At 46.7% G+C, this 20,315-nt stretch overlaps 1 protein-coding gene across 2 annotated transcripts in view; it reads right to left on the bottom strand.

The window, feature by feature from the left end:
• APEX1 (apurinic/apyrimidinic endodeoxyribonuclease 1) overlaps nt 1-20,315 on the bottom strand; it is a 132,094-nt gene that overhangs the window by 98,999 nt on the left and 12,780 nt on the right. The window contains exon 2 of one of the 2 annotated variants that reach the window (XM_069609466.1): nt 15,046-15,192. In XM_069609466.1, the coding sequence (XP_069465567.1) occupies nt 15,046-15,109 (64 nt within the window). In that variant the 5' untranslated portion in view covers nt 15,110-15,192. The remainder of the gene's footprint in view (nt 1-15,045; nt 15,193-20,315) is intronic. The other variant, XM_069609467.1, reaches the window with a different exon arrangement.

Below are 20,315 nucleotides of genomic sequence, written 5' to 3'. Positions count from 1 at the left end.
AGCTAAAAATCCTCCGAAACTCCAAACGAGCCACAGAAGCTACCTGGAGAAAAACGCCCAACCTTTCCAACAAAACACAACTCTCGATAGCAGCCACCACCTACAAAACTGCCATCCTCAAGGCCAAAAAAGAGACATAGGACAACAGAATTGAGAGCGCCAAATCCAAAACAAAAGAGCTTTTCAATATCCTCAGGGAACTCGAATCCCCCCCCACACTGGCAGAAACCTGCGTAAAAGATGCAGACTGGTGTGAGAGGATTCAAAAAGCCCTAGCAGACAAAACCATGTTACAATCCAAAATCGAACAGAAAAAGCTTAGCCTATCCAAAAAAACAAACCATCCACCATCCACCACTCCCAAAACACCCACCTGCCCCCCTTCTCCTTCTCACCAGTATCCACTAAAGAAGTAGAAAGCATCATTAAGGGCCTCAAACCGTCCAGATGCCAAGGGGACTCATGCCCAGCTCCCATCATCCAGGAAGGCGCCAACATTCTGGTCCCCTTCATAACCGCCCTTATCAACGCATCCTTCAAATCAAGCTCAGTGCCTAGCGCCTCAAGGAGGCCTGGGCCATGCCACTACTAAAAAAACTTAATCTAGACCCCAATAACCCAACCAACTACAGACCAATCACCACCGTTCCCTACAGCCTAAAGATGGTTACCAGTCATTTAGTCGAAAAAAATTGGTCGATCAGACAAATGGTCGAACCAATTTGCTCGAAAACCAAATGGTAGAATTTTTTTTTTTTTTTTTTGGGGTGTCCAGACATTTGGTCGAATGAAAACTGGCCGACCAACCCCCTTTTTTTTCTAAAACCCACTTTTTTTTAAAAACGAAAACCTGAAAAAAAAAATTATATTATATATAAAAAAAAAAATTCGACCATATGGTTTTCGACCAAATGTCTGGACACCCCTAAAGATCCTAGACAGAGTGGCCTACCTGCAAATACAGAAGCACCTGGAGGACAACAACCTCCTGGGTCTCAGACAATCCGGCTTCAGGCCAAGGCACGGAAAAGAGTCAGCCCTACTGGACCTAAAAATCCAGATGGACAAGGCAAAGGACAAGGGTAATCTAGCCATTCTCTTACTGCTAGATCTATCAGCAGCCTTCAACCTCGTCGACCATCAGATCCTCACGGAACATCTGTTGACCTCAGCGGCCTTCTCTAACCAGGCGACTGCCTGGATCTAGTCCTTCCTAGCCAACCGGACCACTCGGGTCTTCTCCCCGGGGGCCTCAGCACTCCTGTCCCCATCACCTGTGGCGTCCCTCAAGGCTTGTGCGTCTCGCCAACCCTATACAATATCTTCACTAAGCCATTGTTTGACCGCCTAGATAACCTGGGTGTCACATACACAAACTATGCTGACGATACCCAGGTTCTCATCACCCTATCAGGGTGCTACGATGAGGACTCCACCAGAATCAACAATCTATATTTGGCGATCCAAGCCTGGATGGCAGAGCACGGTCTATGCCTCAACGACGAGAAAACTGAGCTCCTTCTTGTCGGCTCCCAACCACGGCTAAACAAACTAGACCCCGGTTACGCGTCCATCAACATAGACGGTAACCTAATCACAGTAGCCAAAGAAATTAAAACCCTTGGGGTTTATCTAGACTCTACTCTCTCACTCAAAAGACAGGTAAATGCCACAGCCTCTTCCACAGTTCACACAAATAAGCTTATCAAAGCCTGCAAACCTTTCCTATCTCCCTCCAGTTGCATTACTCTAGCCAGAGCGCTAGTGCTCTCAAAAATTGACTACTGCAATACACTCTCTCGGCACGTCAGAACCCAACCTCAACAAACTACAGGTGCTTCAAAATAATGCCCTCAGAGCTGCCCTCAGTATCCCACGACACGCCCACATCTGCAGTATCAGGCAAGATGCTCACTGGCTCCCTTTACGAGACAGAATCACTCTCAGATCCCTCGTCATTGTCCATAAATGCTGCTCCAATGATGCACCCAAATACCTGGCAGAAAATTTCCACAATCACACATCAACTAGACCAACCTGAACGCCATACTCACGATGCCTTTCCGTTCCCAAATTCTCCCTAAAAAAAGCAGGTGGCGCCAGCTTCCCGGTCCTAGCTGCCAAACTATGAAACGCTATGCCACTAAACCTTAGAACAGAACACTCCTTTTGGACTTTTAGAGCCAAAACTAAAACATGGCTTTCCAACAAAAACTCTGCTTAATGTACTTCTTCTCCACATGTCCTTGTCCACCATCTTGTAACCTGGTCTACCACACGTATTGTTGTTATTTCACAGTCTGTATTGTATATTTTTGCCATGTTGTAACTGTATCCAAGTCTCCGGCGCCCGGTTACCCCAGGGTTCGGCGCGCGGTACAAATAGAGAAACTAAACTAAACTATATAGCCTGTGCCAACATGACATGGGCAGAGGAATGACAATGTGCACTTTCTGTTGGCCCCCTGCAGGTGATGCTGCTTACCCCCTGTCACGAAGGCAACCACACAACATCCACGAGCAGGCATACAACCGTGGCCATGTACGTACTCTGAGCACAATTGAACAGACATTTAGCCTGTTGAAGTCAAGGTTCCGCTGCCGGAGAGAATCAGGGGGAGCTCTGATGTACAGTCCACAAAATGTGGTAAGATAGTACTTGCCTGTGCAATGTTGCACAACATGTGCATCAGACGCAACGTCCCCCTGTCCCCGACATGAGCATGCACCCACCTGTGGCAGAGGATGACAGTGATGATGATCAGGGAATTGGCCAGCACCGCAATAGAATAGAAGGACGTGTTTCATGGGATGAACTAATACAGCACTACAATCACCCATCTGACACGTGGCACAGGCCACCTTGCACACTGGGCACTGCACGTAAAAAAATTATATCACACAGAATAAGGATTGTCCAGTCATGAATTGAATTTGCCACACCAACTATATCATGTGATTACAAAACTATGTACACATGTGATTTTGGTGTACTACTGATACTGTAAACTGTCCAGAACGCTCTCCCACATGAGTTGTGCCTCATGAAGGTGCTCTTTAACAAGTGATGTCAGGGAATCCTGCCGTTGCTCCATACGCGAAAGCTGCCCTTCAATGTCCCGGACACTGCGCAAGGGTGGGGTTTGGGGGCTCATTGGGCCCAAGGGACTGAAGACCATGGCCTCCTCGTAGCTCTGGTCTGTGTCCACACTTTCTGCTCCAGCCACCTCACCAGTGTTCATAAGGAACCCCTTGTGGATGTCCTTGCGGCTGCGGTGCAGGTGCCACCGGGATGGTGGGCAGCAGGTGTGCAGGGACCGCCGGGATTGTGGGCGGCTGGTTGGATGCAGATGTCAATGGCACATCTGCCGGAGGATGCTGTGGAGTCCTATGTGCACGTGGTGGTGGTCCGTGCGGCGAGGCCTGGTGGCCCTGGATGTACTTGGCTGGCCAGCCTCTTGCCAGATGTGCGTCAGGGAGTCAGAATGGCAGGGCATCAATGATGGATGTGGATTGATGAGACAGACATGAATGCTAGTACTTTTCAATGACAATGCTGTGTAAGGGACATTGTGGTGGCCATGGCATGGTGCACACATGCTTGTGTCGGGGATACTGTGCGGGTGCATGTGTGGTGTGCCTACATGGTGTGTGAAGTGGCACTTCCGTGATGTACTGTTCCCGGTTAGCGTGTGGCACACAAGCTGTATGATATTGTGTTGTGGCTGGTTGTGCCATGGATCTGTTCCACATGTGACTGCTGCCTATGGCACTTACTGCATATGTGATTTTGCAACATGGGTCGTGGTGGATGGGACAAGGGGGCCACATGTTTCACTGCTGTGTACGGCAGGTCATTTGCTGGGGTGTAGGTGCTTGGCACTAACGCAACTTGGGCCTGTGCTAGCACGGCGATGACAACACAAGTTAGGCTGTGTCGGGGGGGGGGGGATGTGTGAGTGCCAGCAGGAGCATTTTGTGAGGGCGATACAGGGGGCCTGTGTTAATGTTCACGTTGTGGTTTGGCTGCAAGGTGTATGTGTGCAACCAGGTTGAAGGGGGAGGGGGAGCGGGGCAGCCGGCAGGGCTGTCATGGCGTTTGACACGACATACTTGACATGTTTGCCTCCTCTATATATAGTGTGGCCAAGGTGGATGTGACATTGGGCACGGGTACTCAGCAGCCTCTGATGTCACAGCTTCAGACTCTGCTGCACCAATTACCTCAATCAACTCTAGGTGCAGCACGCTACTTCAGGTCTCCTCCCATGGCTGCAGGTGGATGGGGGATGCAGTGCCACCTCCTGTGGCCATGCCCTGGGTGCGCCGAGCCGACAGGAGGTTTCACAACCTCAGACAAAAGGTCATCCCATCTTTTGTGGCAGTCCCGGACAGTTTGTGGTGGTGTACCGACTCCACCTCCTCCAAGATTGCCTTCTTGCCTAACTGGGCATGCCCTGCTTTCCGAGATTGTTGAATATTTGGTCTTGACTATGGTATCTGTGAGCATGTTCAATTCAGCCTAGCTGAAGCGCGGCCGGGTTGCAGGTACCCTTGCGGACATGTCTCCTGATCCGATTCTGTGCTCGGGATGTGGGTGTCTGATAGGCAAGATTGCATGTGTACCCTTTGGGTGCACTGCAACAACCCTAACCTCCTGGCAATAGGAACCCAACCTTTGGTTAAGTCTGTACTAGACAGGTTGGTAGCGTGTTGAGCAGCCAGGCTTATCTCAAGGGGGCTCAATGTGAGCTGTAGGGGAGTCACACAGATATTCACTGTGAAAAGTATTCAAAACACAAGATTTCTTGATTAAACAATTATTAATTTAGTAGTCAGTTTGACTAAGCCTTCTTCAGAAGAGGCAATATAATAGTAACTCACAAATACACACTCTGAGTTTCCCTAAATCAGCCAATACCCATTTGGGATGGCCCACGGACACTTGCTACACCCTCAGGTGACTTCCATAGTCAGAACACTGTGGACATTAATACATCAATGTTGGATTTAGGGCACTGAATTTAGGGCAATGGAGTATGTCAAAGAAAAAGATAATTAGAATAAAACAAGAGATCTCACAAATATTCTGAAGCAGATAAGTACTTTTGGGAACCCCCAATACAAAGTAAGTTAACCCCTTCCTGGAAGGAGGGCTAAACACAGAGTCAGGGGGAAGAAGAGATATTCAGGGAGCCAGGCCAAAGTCAATTGGACTGTTACGCTCACCTGGTATCCACGGGGACGCCCTTATGCCCTGGTTGCCGGATTCACCCTGGACCTTCCAGATTCTGGACGATGCCTTCTATGGCGGTCGGGCCTGAAAACACAGGCGGACTCTACTTAGGAACAGATTTCGTTTCCTCCCACCAGCCCCCTGGACTCGACCTGATGGTCCACTCCTCACCTTGTTATGATGTCTGGCGTGCTCTCCGTCCTGCCTTCTGTGCAGGGGCGCGCAGTTTTCTGCAGGTTGAAGCGACCGAGTTAACTTCACTGGTGCTAACCCATTCAAGTGTCTTTAAGGAGGTAAGTCTGGTTATAGCAGTCTTAAAATGTCCTTGCTTTCCTTTCTTGCTATTAATGTCTATTCTTTGTTTCCCCTTGGTGCACGGAGGTTCGGTGGGTGCGCTACTTGGATCAGGCTCCTGCCAGGATGATGGACGCAGGAGCGTATGATGGATGGTAGGTTAAGCGCAAAGTGCAGCGCGGTAATGTCTTTTCTTGCTAACCTGTATTCTTTATTCCTTTTCAGATCGCAATGGTCGTTCTGGTCGTGTGAAGATTTCCGGAGCGGAACGGGTCAAGAAATGCCCAGCCAGGTGAGGATTTTGTGATTACTGCCGTGAATGCCGTGAGTAACCTGTTTTAACGTTGTCCTCCTTTCTCTCTGCCTCCAGGTGCTTCGTTCCAGTGCGTGCGTGGTGTCCTGATGATGCTGCCGACTGGATGGAAGACCGCGAGCAGCAGCAATCGACGGATGGAAAGTTGCAGGTAAGCAGAAACTGCTAATGATGCTCTTTTGTCTCCTCTGCAGGTCCGCTATTCAAGGATCGCCGGGTGCTGGTCTCTGAACACGATGAGCGTCACGCTGCTGGCTGCAGAATAACACGAAGCACGTTCTGTAGCTTGGGTGTGGTTTATATAGCCCTCTGTAAAGTAGTCCAGGTAAAGCAGTCCGGGCTGCCACACCCTAAAACACTGCACCGCACAGTCTGGTTCTTAGGAACTAGACTGTGTGGGTGCCTCCATGTTGGCTGCAGGCCTTCACAGAAAAAGTAGTCCCTTCAAGACAATGTCCCAATCTGAACATGAGCCTGGCGCCAAAGGCGCCAGGACTGACTCCAGGAGAGTCTATGATGATAATGCAAGGCCCTAAGGGCCCCAAGTGAACCCTGAGTCCTAACCCTACCTGGCATGTGACCATGCCAGTGGAGTTTTGGGTCACGGGTCGCGACATGGACAAAAGTCAAGGTGAGCTGAAGCAATTCTTGCAGGCAAGTAAAAGTCTTGCACAATGGTTTAGAAGTCTTTGTAGGATAAGAAGAAATCAAAGTAGGGCCACAAGCTGATTAGGCTTGTGAGGTAAAGAAGCTGTTAGCAACTCTACAGGAGCAACCAAGACAAGTCTCAACTGAGAACAAGTGAGGTTACACAACAAGAGGTAAGTTCTTAGACTTTACAGTACCTTTGGTTAGAAGAAAACGGTTCATTTGGCTTCTGTTCCTGTGCAGCTCTGCAGATTCTGAGTTCCTGGGCCTCAGTCGTGGGGACCAGAGGGAGGACGTCTGTAGGACTCCTGTACTGCAATGGGACAGTCGGCGACAGAAAAGGACCAACTTCTATTCTGTGGCACTTTGTGGTTTCAGCTCCTTGCGTCTAAGCAAATAGCACCACAGTCGACTCTTGTTCTGTTGAGATGGGCTTTCCTTGCATCTGGGGTCCAGCACTCGGTTGAGGTGGCTCAGGCTTGGTCAGTCCTGCTTCCTGGGAGGAGGATTTTCCTGGAGCTCTTGGCCAACTTAAAAGCAACGTACACCATCTGGTGTTCCTCTCCCTGGCTCTTCGGTTTCCAGCAGAAACTTCAGTGGAATCACAACCAGCTTCGAGAGGATGTCCAGGGGGCTTGCTTTAGAGTTGATTGGTCCCACCAACTCAAGGGGAAAAGTCGTCTTACAGGGCTTTTAATGAATTCAGAGATTCAGCACAGCAGCAGAGCTTCACCGGGAAAACCAATGGTCCAGGAGTTGCAGCAGGCGTCTCTTCCAAGTTCTTCTTCGGATTCCTTCGTCCAGTGGTCGACTGCCTTCCAAGCCAAAAAGCCTCACCTTTTATGCAGGTTTCTCCCATTTATTCCAGCCGAGCTGTCACACAGCAGGGTGGCTGTCCATACCAGACAGCCAGCCGGCCAATCACCAAAGAGTGCTTTTTTGTCTCCTAGGAGACAAAGCACAGAGTTTAGGGCACCTCATATGCTTCCTATCCCCGCCAGTCACCCTGGAGCCAGAGGCGGGCTTCACTTGTGAATCCCGCCAAAGACAAATCGAACAAAGAGACCAAACCGGTTTCGCGCGCAGAGTAAATCTCAAGAAGAACCTTTCCACAAAGAAATCGGGGAAAAAAAAGACGACCGGGGCCATTTTGACAAATATGGCACCCTTGGGTGCTTTACTGCAGCTGGAAACTAAGCTCGTGGTAAAAGTACACCACGGTAGTTAAAAGTAAACCACTGCCACCAGCCATTAATCGAGGAATAAAAATGTTACATGAGGAGCTAGACAAAGGGGATACTAAGTAAGCCCTCCAGCACCCTATCGTAAGATTGTGTGTGCTGGGTCTAGAAAGTTCCAAATAAGTAAAATCAATTTCACTTCACTGCTCTTGCAAACAGTAGATTCCAAGGTATTTAAACCTTGGAGAAATCTGAAAGGCTTCCCTATGCCACTGCACTATGTAAAAGAGGATGCCTATGTAGTTTGTCAGACCCCACAACCAAAAGAAACAGTGTTCAAAATCACATTAAAATACATGAGAGAGTGGAAAAAAAGGGTCTCACTCTCTCCAGGTTCAAACTGCAGTCCTCAAAATCCAGCAAAGTTGCTTGGGGTCTTTAAGGTAGAGAGGAATTAGGACATTTCTGAGAATTCTCCCCAAGAGTGTCACTCCTGTGCTCGGAGGATTGCAATGGATTGTGTTTTGTTAATGGCCTCCGGTCCATTTCCTTTCCCGACGAACGCGTTATTTTCAGTCACTGTAATAACAGCGCCATTGTTACCAGTGCGTCGGTAGCGTGGAGCTGTTATCGGAGTCATCAGCATCGGTGGCGGTGTGGGAATTCTGGGGAGTTTGGTGGTATTACCAGCATGTCAGTGCAACAGTTTCCGGCATGCGCGTGCACAGTAACACGGAAACAGTTATTCCGGCAGCAGTGCTTCATGGACACGGTAGTACCAGCATGCCAGTAATTATGAATTCTTACCGCCGACTTGTAATGAGGCCCAGTGTCTCAGTGGCAGTCTCGAGGGAGGACCTGTAGCACAAGCAACTTCTTGCTTCACTCTGCGGTTTTGGTGCCTTTTCAGAAGCACCAACAAAGGACACAGATTGCCCGGTCAATCTTCGCTTCCTGCAGTCCCACACTCTGGTGAGGGGGTCTGGATGAGCTGGATCGGATCTCTGGAGTGTCCTTACGGGCTCAGCACAGATTTGGCTGGATTCGGCCTTCCACGACGATGCCCTCGAAATGAGCAGCATGTCTCCTGGTGTTGGGGTTCTGCAGGTCTAGAAGTTCCTAGGACCTCGGGAGATGGCTTGTTTCAAAGTTACTCATGGGGCTTGTTGTTCCCACATGCTGAAGGGAATAAGTCCTCGTAGCTCCTCTGTCGCATAGAAAACTGGGTCAGGACAGCAGTGGTCGCTCCACAATCTTGCAAAGGGTCTGTAGGCACCACTGGTCGTCTTCTTCAGTAACTTTGGTTTCCTGTGGTCGACTCGCTTTACACTCCAGAAACCTCACATTTTGTACAGTTCCAGCACACACTACTTTGCAATCTCTATCAGCATTTTACAGAAAGGGGCATTTGGCTGCCCAATCAGGACAACCAGACACCCTGTGGTAGCTGGTCCTATTCAGGCCCTCAAGGACAGGGGGGGTGGAAGACTCATCCCCCACTTCCTGCCTGCCCAGACATTGGAGACTAGGCGGGGGTACCTACTGGTTCCCGCCAAAGGCCACTGACACCTTACCCTCTCAGAATGGTAGAAGGGCTTACAAAGAACAACCATGCTAGTAATGGCAAAAAAGGAGGGAGACCCCAAGTTGGTTCTTGGGTGCCCCCACTGTGCACTACCGGGGCTATGACATAGCCTGCGATATAACCAATGCACAATAGTTGTAAGAACAGGTCCACTACCCCCAGCCATAACTAGGTGACTGTATATGCGATTAAAAATGTCACAGGAGCAGAGATAAGGGGGATACCAAGTATCCCTTTGCCAATCCACTGAAGGTGGTGTGTGCCAATCTCTCAGACTATAGAGTGTTGGGAGCGATACTACTGTAGTTACTTAAGGCTATAGAAGGAGGACCGTGGGGGTCCCCAGCAACACTGTCCATAAGTAGCTTTGTGCTGCAGAAGTAATAGTAAAACACAGATGCCTTTAAGAGTTGGAGCAGACAGACTCCATAGTACAGGTAGACTACAAAGAATAGAATTCCAAAAGACAGAGCCCACAAGAATGAATGAGTCGAAAAAGGCTCCACTCATTCAGGATTAAAAGAAAAAGGTCCAGAAGTCCAGCAAACAGTGCTGCTGGTCTCACTAGGAGAGTGGATGAAGCACAATAATGAAAAATTTCCCTAACAACGAGTGGGTTACCTTTAAAATGAGAGAAGTATTACCCATTCCATTTACTAATGGAATATGTAGACCATACAATTTCAGCAGAAGGGGTTAGCCCGAGAAGTTTAGTTTATTTATTTAAAGAGCGCACCTAACCCTAGGGTATCTGGGCACTTAAACTTGAGCAATAGTTACAGAAACAAAACAAATAGCAGTTGACCTGTGTTAAGTATAAAGTCAGTATACCAGATAGAAGGAACGTAAACAACGTGAACTAGGGATACAGGTAAGATTAAATAAAATCAAGTCATGGTGCCAGACAGCTGACATGTATACAAAGTGAACTATCAATACAGTTGAGGTGATACAGAAAGCGAAAGCATACAAAGTTACAGAAAGTCATTCAATCAATCGGTACAGATAAGTAGAGCTGGAGGGAATTGCAAGATTTCATTTTTCTGGGCAAAATGCCACACTTTTACTGTTTCTGAAGGACTAAAAGGATGGTTCGGCTCCAAGTGCTGTGGGCAAGGAGTTTCAGAGCTTAGCTGCTAGCACTGAGAAGCTGGACCTGCCGGCTTTTTGTATTTAGGAATGATGAGGCAATGTGAATAGTTAGAACTGGTAGGTCTGGTAGATTGGTTCCTAAGGAATTGGTTGACCAGGTATTTTGGAGCTGTGTTGGACAGGCATGTGTGAGTAACTACTAGTTTTCGAAGTGAGATTCAGTCTTGCACGGGAAGCCAGTGTGTGTCCAGTCTTATTGCTGATACGTGGGATGTTTAAGGCTGATCTGAGTGCGTTATTCTGTAGCACTTGTAATATGCTCAGGTTTCATTCATTGGAGCCCAGATATAAAGTGTTACAATAGTCAAGCTCGGATAAAAATCCGAGCACTAGCTAGAGTAATTGAGAGGTTGATAGATTAGGTTTGCAGGCATTAATCAACTTGGTAGTGTATGCTGGTAATGAGGCAGTTGCATTGACTTGCCTTGAGGGATAGGGTGGAGTCTAAATAGATGCCTAAAGTTTGACCTCGCTGGAGACTTTGATGATGTTTCCATCAATGTTGAAAGAATTGTAGAGTGTATCTAACTTGTTTAGTCGAGATTGAGAGCCTGTGAGAAGTAGCTCTGTCTTATCATTTAGGCACAGGCCATGGGCGGCCATCCATGCCTGGATGTGAAGATATATTTAGTTTACCATTTTAGTGTCTTTGTCATAGCAGCCTTTAAGAGTCATGAGGACTTGGGTGTTATCTGCATAGTTAGTTTAGGTGACACCCAACCCGGCGAGGTGGTCGACAGGAGCCTCGTAAAGATACTGTATAAAGTGGGAGAGACAAGAGCCCTGAGGGACTCCGCAGTGATTGGTACTGGTTCGCCAGATGCCATGGGTGCAAAAACCCTCATAGTCCAGTTTGCTAAAAAGGACTGAATCCAGGTGGCTGCATTAGGGGAAAAAGAGGCTACTGTAGTCAGATGTTTGGTGAGGATCTGGTGGTCAACTAGATCAAAAGCTCCTGAAAGGTCCAACAGCAAGAGAATGGCAATGTTTCCTTTATATTTTAATTCATATCAAGGAGGGCTGTTTCAGTGTCATGTCTTGGTCTGAATCCAGATTGACGCAAGCCTAGGAGGTTGTCTTCTAAGTGCTTTTTTATTTGGCGGTATGCCACTCTATCAAGGATTTTCAGGAGCAATGAACTGTAGTTATCGGTCTGTAGTTGGCAGGGGTGTTTGGATCTAGGTTTCGTTTATTGAGAAGCGGCATGACCCATGCCTCCTTAAGATTATTTGGGATTGTGCAGGTTTCAAAGGATGCATTAATGAAGGATGTGATAAATGGCGCAAGTTCCTTTGCTCCTTTCTTTATAACCGTAGCTGGGCAAATAGCCCACTGACATCTAGGGGTTTTAGGCTGGCTATGAGGTCTTCTACCTCTTTAATGGTGACTGGTGAGAATTGGAACGGGTGACAATATAGGCTGTGGGTCATGAGGCTTGTTGATATTGGTGCTCAGAGTTAGACTTCGCTTTTTGCCTCTATTTTGGAGATTCAATGGTGGTCTGTCCGGTGTGCAGTCATAATGTCGACATCAATAATGTCGACAGTCAAAATGTCGACAAATTAATGTCGAAAATCAATAATGTCGACATACAAAAATGTCGACATTTTACATTAATGTCGACATTTTTTCGAAATGTTGTATAAATAAATATATATTTATTGTTGTGTTGTATGTGTTGAGTATGAGGGGTGGGGGGTGGCAGGGGGTATTGGGTGAGAGGGGTTGGGGGGGACATCCCCATAGTAAATGATATTCTTTTTATTTATTTGTTTATTTATTTATTGAATAATAAATAAATAAATATATAATTACTATGTGTTGGGAATGAGGGTGAGAGGGTGGTTGGGGGGTGTGGGGGGGTGTCAGGGGGGTGTTGGGTGAGGGGGGGTTGGGGGGGGACCCCCCCCCATAGTAAATTAGACTCTTTTTGGTTATTTATTTATTGAAAAAAAAAAAAAATAAATAAATAAATAGATTGTGTTGAGTATGAGGGGTGAGAGGGTGGTTAGGGGGTGTGGTGGGGTGGCAGGGGGGTGTTGGGTGAGGGGGGGTTGGGGGAGGGACCCCCCCCATAGTAAATGATACTTTTTGTTGGTTATTTATTTATTGAAAAAATAAATAAATAAATATATAAATAATTAGAATGTGTTGCATATGAGGGGTGGGAGGGTGGTGGTGTGGGGTGTGGGGGGGTTGCAGGAGGGTGTTGGGTGAGGTGTTGATAGTGTTAAGGGTTTATAGTCATATTGTCGAAAAAAAAATGTCGACATTTTTTTTTCGACATTATGACTTTTTACATTAAAAGTATAGAATGTCGACATTATTATTTTCGACATTATTTTTTCGACATTTTTGTCTGTCGACATTTTTTTGTCGACATTATGACTATAAACCGGTCTGTCCATGCACAGAGCAAGTTGGCAAGGATCGTGGTAGTGCAATTTAAGTCTGCCAGCCAATCCAAGGTTCTTCCCTTATTGTGTGTGGGGCCGCTGACGCAGAGTTCAAAGCCAAGCTGCGAGATAGTATTCTCTATGGCTGTTGCCTTCATATCATTCACATTGTGTAGACCTAAGTTGAAGTCTCCCATGAGTACAATTTGGGAGCTCAGTTTTGGTGTTCTGCTTAAGGTGGAAAGTGAGGTCTTCCTCAAAGGAGGATATTGGACCGGGGGGCGGGGGAGCATATGAGATGTAGCAGGAAAGTACGAGAGGCTGTCAAAGGGAGTTTGACAGAAGTCCACCTGAGTGGGAAGGATTCTTTGGCGAGTTCTCCAAGGCCCAGTTGGGTTTAGCTATGAGCAATCTTCCACAGGGCATAGAGGATCAAGCAACAAAGAAACATTAATGGTGTGGGTTGTCAATAAAGGCACTATGCCCAAATGTGTTAGTAACTTTGACACTGTGATGAGACCAGGGTTAAATGCATGTGAAGGGAGCTTGTGTAAAACCACTGAGAATATTTTTATAGTGTGCTGCATCTACAGCAATTTGACTAACTTAATGTTGACATGCTCACCATAGACCAGTTCAACATGCTCTTCCAGGGCCTCACCCACCCAGGAGAAAAACAAAAGTACCACCATCTCCCAAGTGACGCGCCCATTAAAGCATATGCACAAAAGATGTAAAACATGTTATAAGCGCGCCAGAGATGTAGGTTTAAAAAGCTGGTCAGAAAGTAATATTTCGTTCAATCAGGGCACAGCAGTGTAATCCCACTGCTCAACGACAAAAGGTTATGGTCTGGGCAGCATTGGTAGCAGCAAGCTTCCCGCGGCCTAAACAACAAGGAATGTACAGGCACTCACAAAAAACAAACTCCCATCACTGCTAGCAAACAGGCACAGCACAAGGTGCTCTCCCACGTACAGGACATGCACATGGCCACAATACAAGAAACGCTCACACAGAGCAACCAGAGCACAGGCAGCGAAAGCATCACTCGCATGGACAGGCAGCACAAGCTGCCCTCCAAATAGGATTGGTGAAGCACAGACAGAAGTAGCAGCTTCCCTTGCTCACAGTGAACAAATACTAGCAATCCAAGTAACAGGCAGACTAACAAACAACGTGTATGGCAGTGGAAAGTCAGGTTTGGACAGATGGGCAGGTGGTGTGGCCTACAATGCTCCTGTGTCAGTGTGGCCATGTTATGGGGATAGGGAGCAGCATCAGAGGCATTGTGCGTCCATGTGTGAGGGGGTCCCCGCCCTTGTATGGCTTCCTTGGCAGATGAGAGAATGCACTTTGGTGAGAGCAGAGTCAGTTTCCATAAAAGAGGCGACACGGCATCACACCCTGCATCCCCTCGCTTTGTAGTTCTGAAAGCATTTGCAACCAGCAGACCCTCTCCTTGAAAGGCTCCAACGTCTACCCCTTCTCCATTGCCACCCTCTGTTCTGTGCATTTCCACCTATGCACTTCCATTCCACTGTCTCAAATTCACCCATGTCACACCCTATCCCACTGTCTCAGAATCACAAGACTCTTCCCATCCTTCCCCCGCTTAGTCTCTCCCTTCATACCCATTATATATATTCTTTACCATATCCTCTCCCTGCTACGCACCCCCTTTCTTCTTCTGTTCCTTGCTTCTATACATCTCTTGGCAGAAAGGTCTCATTGCCTATGCTTCCCCATCTAAATGCCCCTCACCATCATCCCCACTCACTCCCTCAAAGCTTATATCCCCCTTAACTCACATTTTGGTGTATTATCCATGTCTCCCCTTTGCCTATTTTGCCCTTTTAAACCTCACACATTGGAGTGATTCCTTTTTTTGTTAAACTGGAAGCACTACCCTGAAAGGGGTGATGTTCAGAATGTAGTATCTGGGAATCTCAGGTAAGCAGCCAGCACAGAGAAATAACGCAGGCGTCAAAGAAGTACAAAAAAGTAAATGTACTAAACTCAGGCAGGAAGGCTACATGGGAGTAAAGGGTTAGGCATCCTTCTGCCCTGGGCTCCCATCCCCAAGTTCCCCAAACGTCATCTCTGGAATCCCCCCACATTCTACATTACCTCTGCCATTCCCAAGGTAGCTGACCCACAGACAGCAAGGAAAGCTGTTCACTCAGCATGCACACATGCCAATTAAACATGCTAGACACCACACAGGTAAAGGGACTTACCCAAGTCATCATGCTCAACGGAGTCTGTGTCACCAGATGCAACCTTCTTCTCACGTTTGGGCATTCTCAGCACGGTCAGCGAGGCAGAGTTTAATTGCAGGCAACAACGGACCAAGGCAAGACGCAAAATACTGCCCGTTTTATCTGCTGAGAATAGAAAGACACAGGGTCGGACAAAGGCATAACATTGTCTAGGGCCCCAATAAAAGGGCCCAAAGTTGCAAATGGCAATTCATCCCTTTTGTGACAGACCGAGTAGTACCCACCCTGGTCTAAAAGGATGACTTTACAGACCAGACTACACTAGAAGTCATTCCCCACATCAAACGTCATCATGCGGTTAAGGACATCAGCAAATGTCTCAGAATGGTGGGTGATTATTTGGGGATTGGCTTAGGATGACTTTATGAATATGCTAACATCATCCCTATTTTAGAAAGCTTTGTTCCTGATGCTTTTAGGATGACTTGCTGATCACTTCAAGAGCATCGCCATGAAACATGTTTGTTCTTGTTGCCGACTTACTGATTACATCTGAACATCAGTTTGTAGGATGATATGCGGACTAATACAGATTGTCATTCCAATTTTGCTTAGTTGCACTTGTGCTGAATTACCCCCAATGTGGCAAGGGTAAAGATTGAGACTATTGGGCCAAAGTGGAAGCCAGAGGCCTAAACACAAAATGCACCCACTGGGTGAGAAATCTTTGCCATCCCAGCCAAAAGCAGGAACCCAGCAGCCTCACAATCAATACATTTCCATGCTGACTGCACCAATATATGCCAGTATTCACATGCATTTGTTCTCAAAGAGTTCATGTTTGCTTGACGCATAATCCAACAATCAATTCAACAACCAGAACCAAAAGGACCTCCAGGATTTTATTTTTTTTATTTTTATTTTAAAAAGGAGCCCACATAGGATCCAAAAAAGAAAGAAGCAATAAACTAACTTAACCACAAAGTCCCATCAACCGAGGTCTCAACTATCCACAACCTTTCAAATACAAAGAACAACCAACCACAAACAGCAAAGACTAAACCCAAAAGACCAGGAAAAACACAAATTGAAAGAGGACGCCCACTCAAAAAAAAAAAAACACAAAATGCTGCGCCACAAGAAAGACAAAAAAGCCACAAGAGACAACAGAAATAAGAAAACACAAACCACTCAGGAAGGCACCCCAGCATGAAACCACAACCCCATAAACTCAAAAACATACCAGAGGGCCCAAGGAGACATACAAATAACAGAGCAAAGTTTGCGACCTGTCCACATACGACAAAGGGGTAAACAAAAACAGCACAGCAACAACAAACCGACAGCCAACAAGCATCACGAATACAGACCCAACCAGTACACCAAAGGGAACATGACAACTAATAAACCATCCCAACCGGTCTGCACCATGAACAATACCCGAACCAGAATAAGGGACAAGTTGGAATCCATCACACTCTTACACACCCTACATCACGAAGACTGAACAGAGAGGTAGCTACCCCATTTACCACCCAGAACGAACCAAACCCGCCATAAACCTTATCGGTCTACTAGACAAAAACTGACCAACAAAGAACCACCCCCGCTAGACTGGGAAAACCCACGTAGAATGGAAACCATACCAACACCACACCGGTCAGAACAAACAATACTAACAACAACCAGACAGGGAAAAATCAAGCAAACTACACTTCAGCCTCCTCAATGTTAGATCCATGTCAAAACACTCAGAAATCCATTACTTCCTAAGCGAAGGAAGCCTGGCTATCTGACAACTATAAAGCCATTGAAAACAAATACACGCCAACAGAGAAAACTGAAGAGGAGGCGGAAACGCAATTATAGAATGCAACAACCAATCCACCATAGTATTCCTCCTAATCTACAGACTACCTTCTTAAAACCCCAACGTTGCAACAAAATTAGTGGATGGGGCTGCCATGCTATCAACCCACCACGACAACCTAGTCATATGAGATTTCAACACGTGGTTGGAAAAAGCACAGTACACAGCAAACTCAGTCTGCGCACTTCTGGAAACCTTGCAGTTCAAGCAAATAGTAAATGGATCCACTCACGAGGCCGGACACACCCTGGGTGCAATCTTCTGCAGGGAAGAACCATGCGCTTCCGCACCACTTACACCAAGGGTGTAGAGTGACCACTACTTGATACCATTCTACATCCCACTTCAAAACCTTCTACCGGCAAGGAAGTAAATACTCTACAACAGCAAGAAAAGAAACTGGAAGAACTTGGACTTAGAGGCCGCAACAAATCTTCTAAATGCAACTGTCCAAAGTGAAAGAGATCCCACCGATACAACAGAGGACACACTCAACAATAGGATTACCAAGGCAGTACCGGCTAAAACACCAAACTGGCAGCAAAATGGTTCACAGAAGAACTGAAAAACAAAATGGAGAGAATACACCAGACAAAATAAAATACCAAACACCTCAAACTGTACAAAGCTACAGTCCTCAAAGCAAAAAAACCTCTACACCACAAGAATAGAATCGGCAAACAATCCACAGAAAGAACTTTTCAAAACCTCTTCCTGCAAAAATTCCATCACCCCTACACAAACACTTTGTGACAAAAATCACCAACCACCTCAGGGCAAAAGTAGACACAATAGAGGAGACCGCCAACCTAGTTGGGGCAAATAAAACCACGACCACTGGACCACAGACATCAGACGAAACACAGATACAGCAAAACACATCTGCCTAGAACCAATCACAGAGGAAACTTTGCCACACTGATCAAGGACATCAACCTTGCAGGATCTCCAAGGGACCCCCAGACGTTCCAAGGAATCCTCAACCACAGAACCCTGGCTACACGCTTCCAGAGTAATCCATCACTCAAAAGAGGAAAGTACTGTCCTTCAAATCAGCATACATCAAACCACTGATAAAAAAAGGTCAGAAAGCGCAGTAGACTCAAGCAACTACAGACCGATATCCAATCTGCCCTACCCAGCGAAGATCCTGGAGAACCACGCCTACAAAATCAATTTTGAACACGTTGAAACAAACTGAATGCTCGACCAATCACACGTTTGCTTCAGATTGATGAGAGAAACCAAATGAGCACTTCCATCGATATGGGACGATGTGAAAATAAACGACGACACCCAATGGGCCCTCTTTCTATTGGACATACCTGCTGCTTTTGACACAATCAGCCAAGCAACACCAATAAAAAGATTGATGGAATGTGGCATACAGGAATCCGCACAAAAAGTGGCTTGCCTCATTCCTAACAAACCAAAATGAATGGAAAGAAACTACCTACCACCATTCACCTCAAACACCAAAAATATATCCTGCGGAGTCCTATTGGATTCCAGTCTCTCCCCTCTACATGTGCCCACTGATTAATATCATTCGATCCCACAGACTTACCACCTACAACTACGCAGACGACAACTGATAGTGAAAACAAACAGAACACAGGAACAAAACAACCTCAACTGCCTCACAGACATACAACTGGAAATGAAACCGGCAAAAACAATGCTCTCGCCCGCAGGATTCGACGAAGGGAACCCACAACTGGACAGGACAAACGGCATGGGAACGCAACCAGAGACTACCAATGTAGTAAACAACCTAGGAATACTCCTGGACAATGGATTATCACTGGAACTGCAAGTCAACGTCAAAAAAATGCTTCTTCCTACAACTACTCAGAGGATTACTCCCTCCCTCCCTCTCCTTTCCCCACAGAACCCTCACAATCATATCCCTGATACTCACAGAATTACCAATGCAAACAGCCTCTACCTAGGAATGCCAGAAAGACTTGCCAAGAAACCTCAAAGGGTGCAAAATACAGCAGCCAGGGTCCCACCAAGACTAAACAGAAGGGACCACATCACTCCATCACTGAAAAGCCTGCAATGGTTACTAGTCAAAAAGTGCATCAAATTCAAAGCACTGCATCGCCCACAAAGCCTTGCACAGACAAGGAGTGGAATTCCTCCAAGACCAGATTAGCCGGTATCGCCCAAGAAGGGAAGATCCACCAACGACCTATAAATAGAGGCAAAAAGACTACGAAAAAAGAAAAATTCAGGAGAACAGCATTCTCACGTCTAATTGCCAACATCTGGAACATGCCCAAAGTAATTGGAACCACAGATCACACTCAAGAAAACTGCTCAAAACTAGGCTCCTCAGCAGACAATGATAACCTAGAAGGAACACCGGCAACAACAACACTGCAAACAACTAGAGAGGAGACAAGAGGTGCCAAAGAACCACAAACAAGAACCTGTCTGGATACAGTCAAGCGACATCCAAAGGGCCGCCCCCACATCAAAGCTGACCGACTTTACTAAACCTCATCCCTCCCTGCTCCTCCTACATAACCGACTCCTCTACACCAGATCTTGAACTAGCCACACTCGAACATAAAGAGAAACATTAATATGCCGACATCCAGAGTGAACCACCCACACAGCCCAATACCATCTAAAATGACACAAAACACCAAGACGCCGGACTACCTTACAGCTACGACCACCTGTGACTCTGAATCCCTGAAGAACACTAACCAGTGCACATGATCAACCCATCGTAAACTCACAACACTAATACCAACACAAAACACTACCACACACCAGAGGCATGGAATCTTACCCATACAGTTACAATGCGCGAGGCCGCTCATAAACGACCACATGCAAAACACTAACAGACGCCAGATCCTCCTGGTTCTGAACCCATCCTCTCACTCTTTTCCCCACTAACATCCCTTTTTTTGCAGAGCCACGCAAGCACCTGAACACTGCCCCTGGGTGGTTGCAGTGTGCGGTACGAATCCAACATAATGCCAGTAACGATACTGTAAGAAAACATGCCCACCATGCACTCCGGTCGTCTTTGCCTTTAAAAATGTCCTAACTGGCTGAACAATGCAGGCAAGTCTAGATGCGTAACAATGCTTATGTTTGCTTTACCCTTGATGCCCAGTAAAAAAAGCCACGCCACAGTAAGAAATGGCTTGACTAGACCTGCGTTTAGACACAACACATCATGCTTGCTTTGTCATACAATCCCAGTAAAAAAATAATTGTCACGCCACAGCAAAGAATGGCTAGAATGGGTCCCTCAAAATGCCAGTGCAGCCACATAAAAGCACATATCCTTTCTATAAAAACACATTTTGTACTGGCATCTATGATGGCTACCCATTAAAAAGTGCATCGTGATTCCAAGAAGGATGCCGAGGGAAGAGCAGCGTGATTGTCA

The sequence above is a fragment of the Ambystoma mexicanum genome, chromosome 8 (genome assembly GCF_040938575.1).
Source record: "Ambystoma mexicanum isolate Mex_15411 chromosome 8, UKY_AmexF1_1, whole genome shotgun sequence".
NCBI classification, from domain to species: Eukaryota; Metazoa; Chordata; class Amphibia; order Caudata; family Ambystomatidae; genus Ambystoma; species Ambystoma mexicanum.
This window is presented reverse-complemented; position numbering and strand designations above follow the sequence as displayed.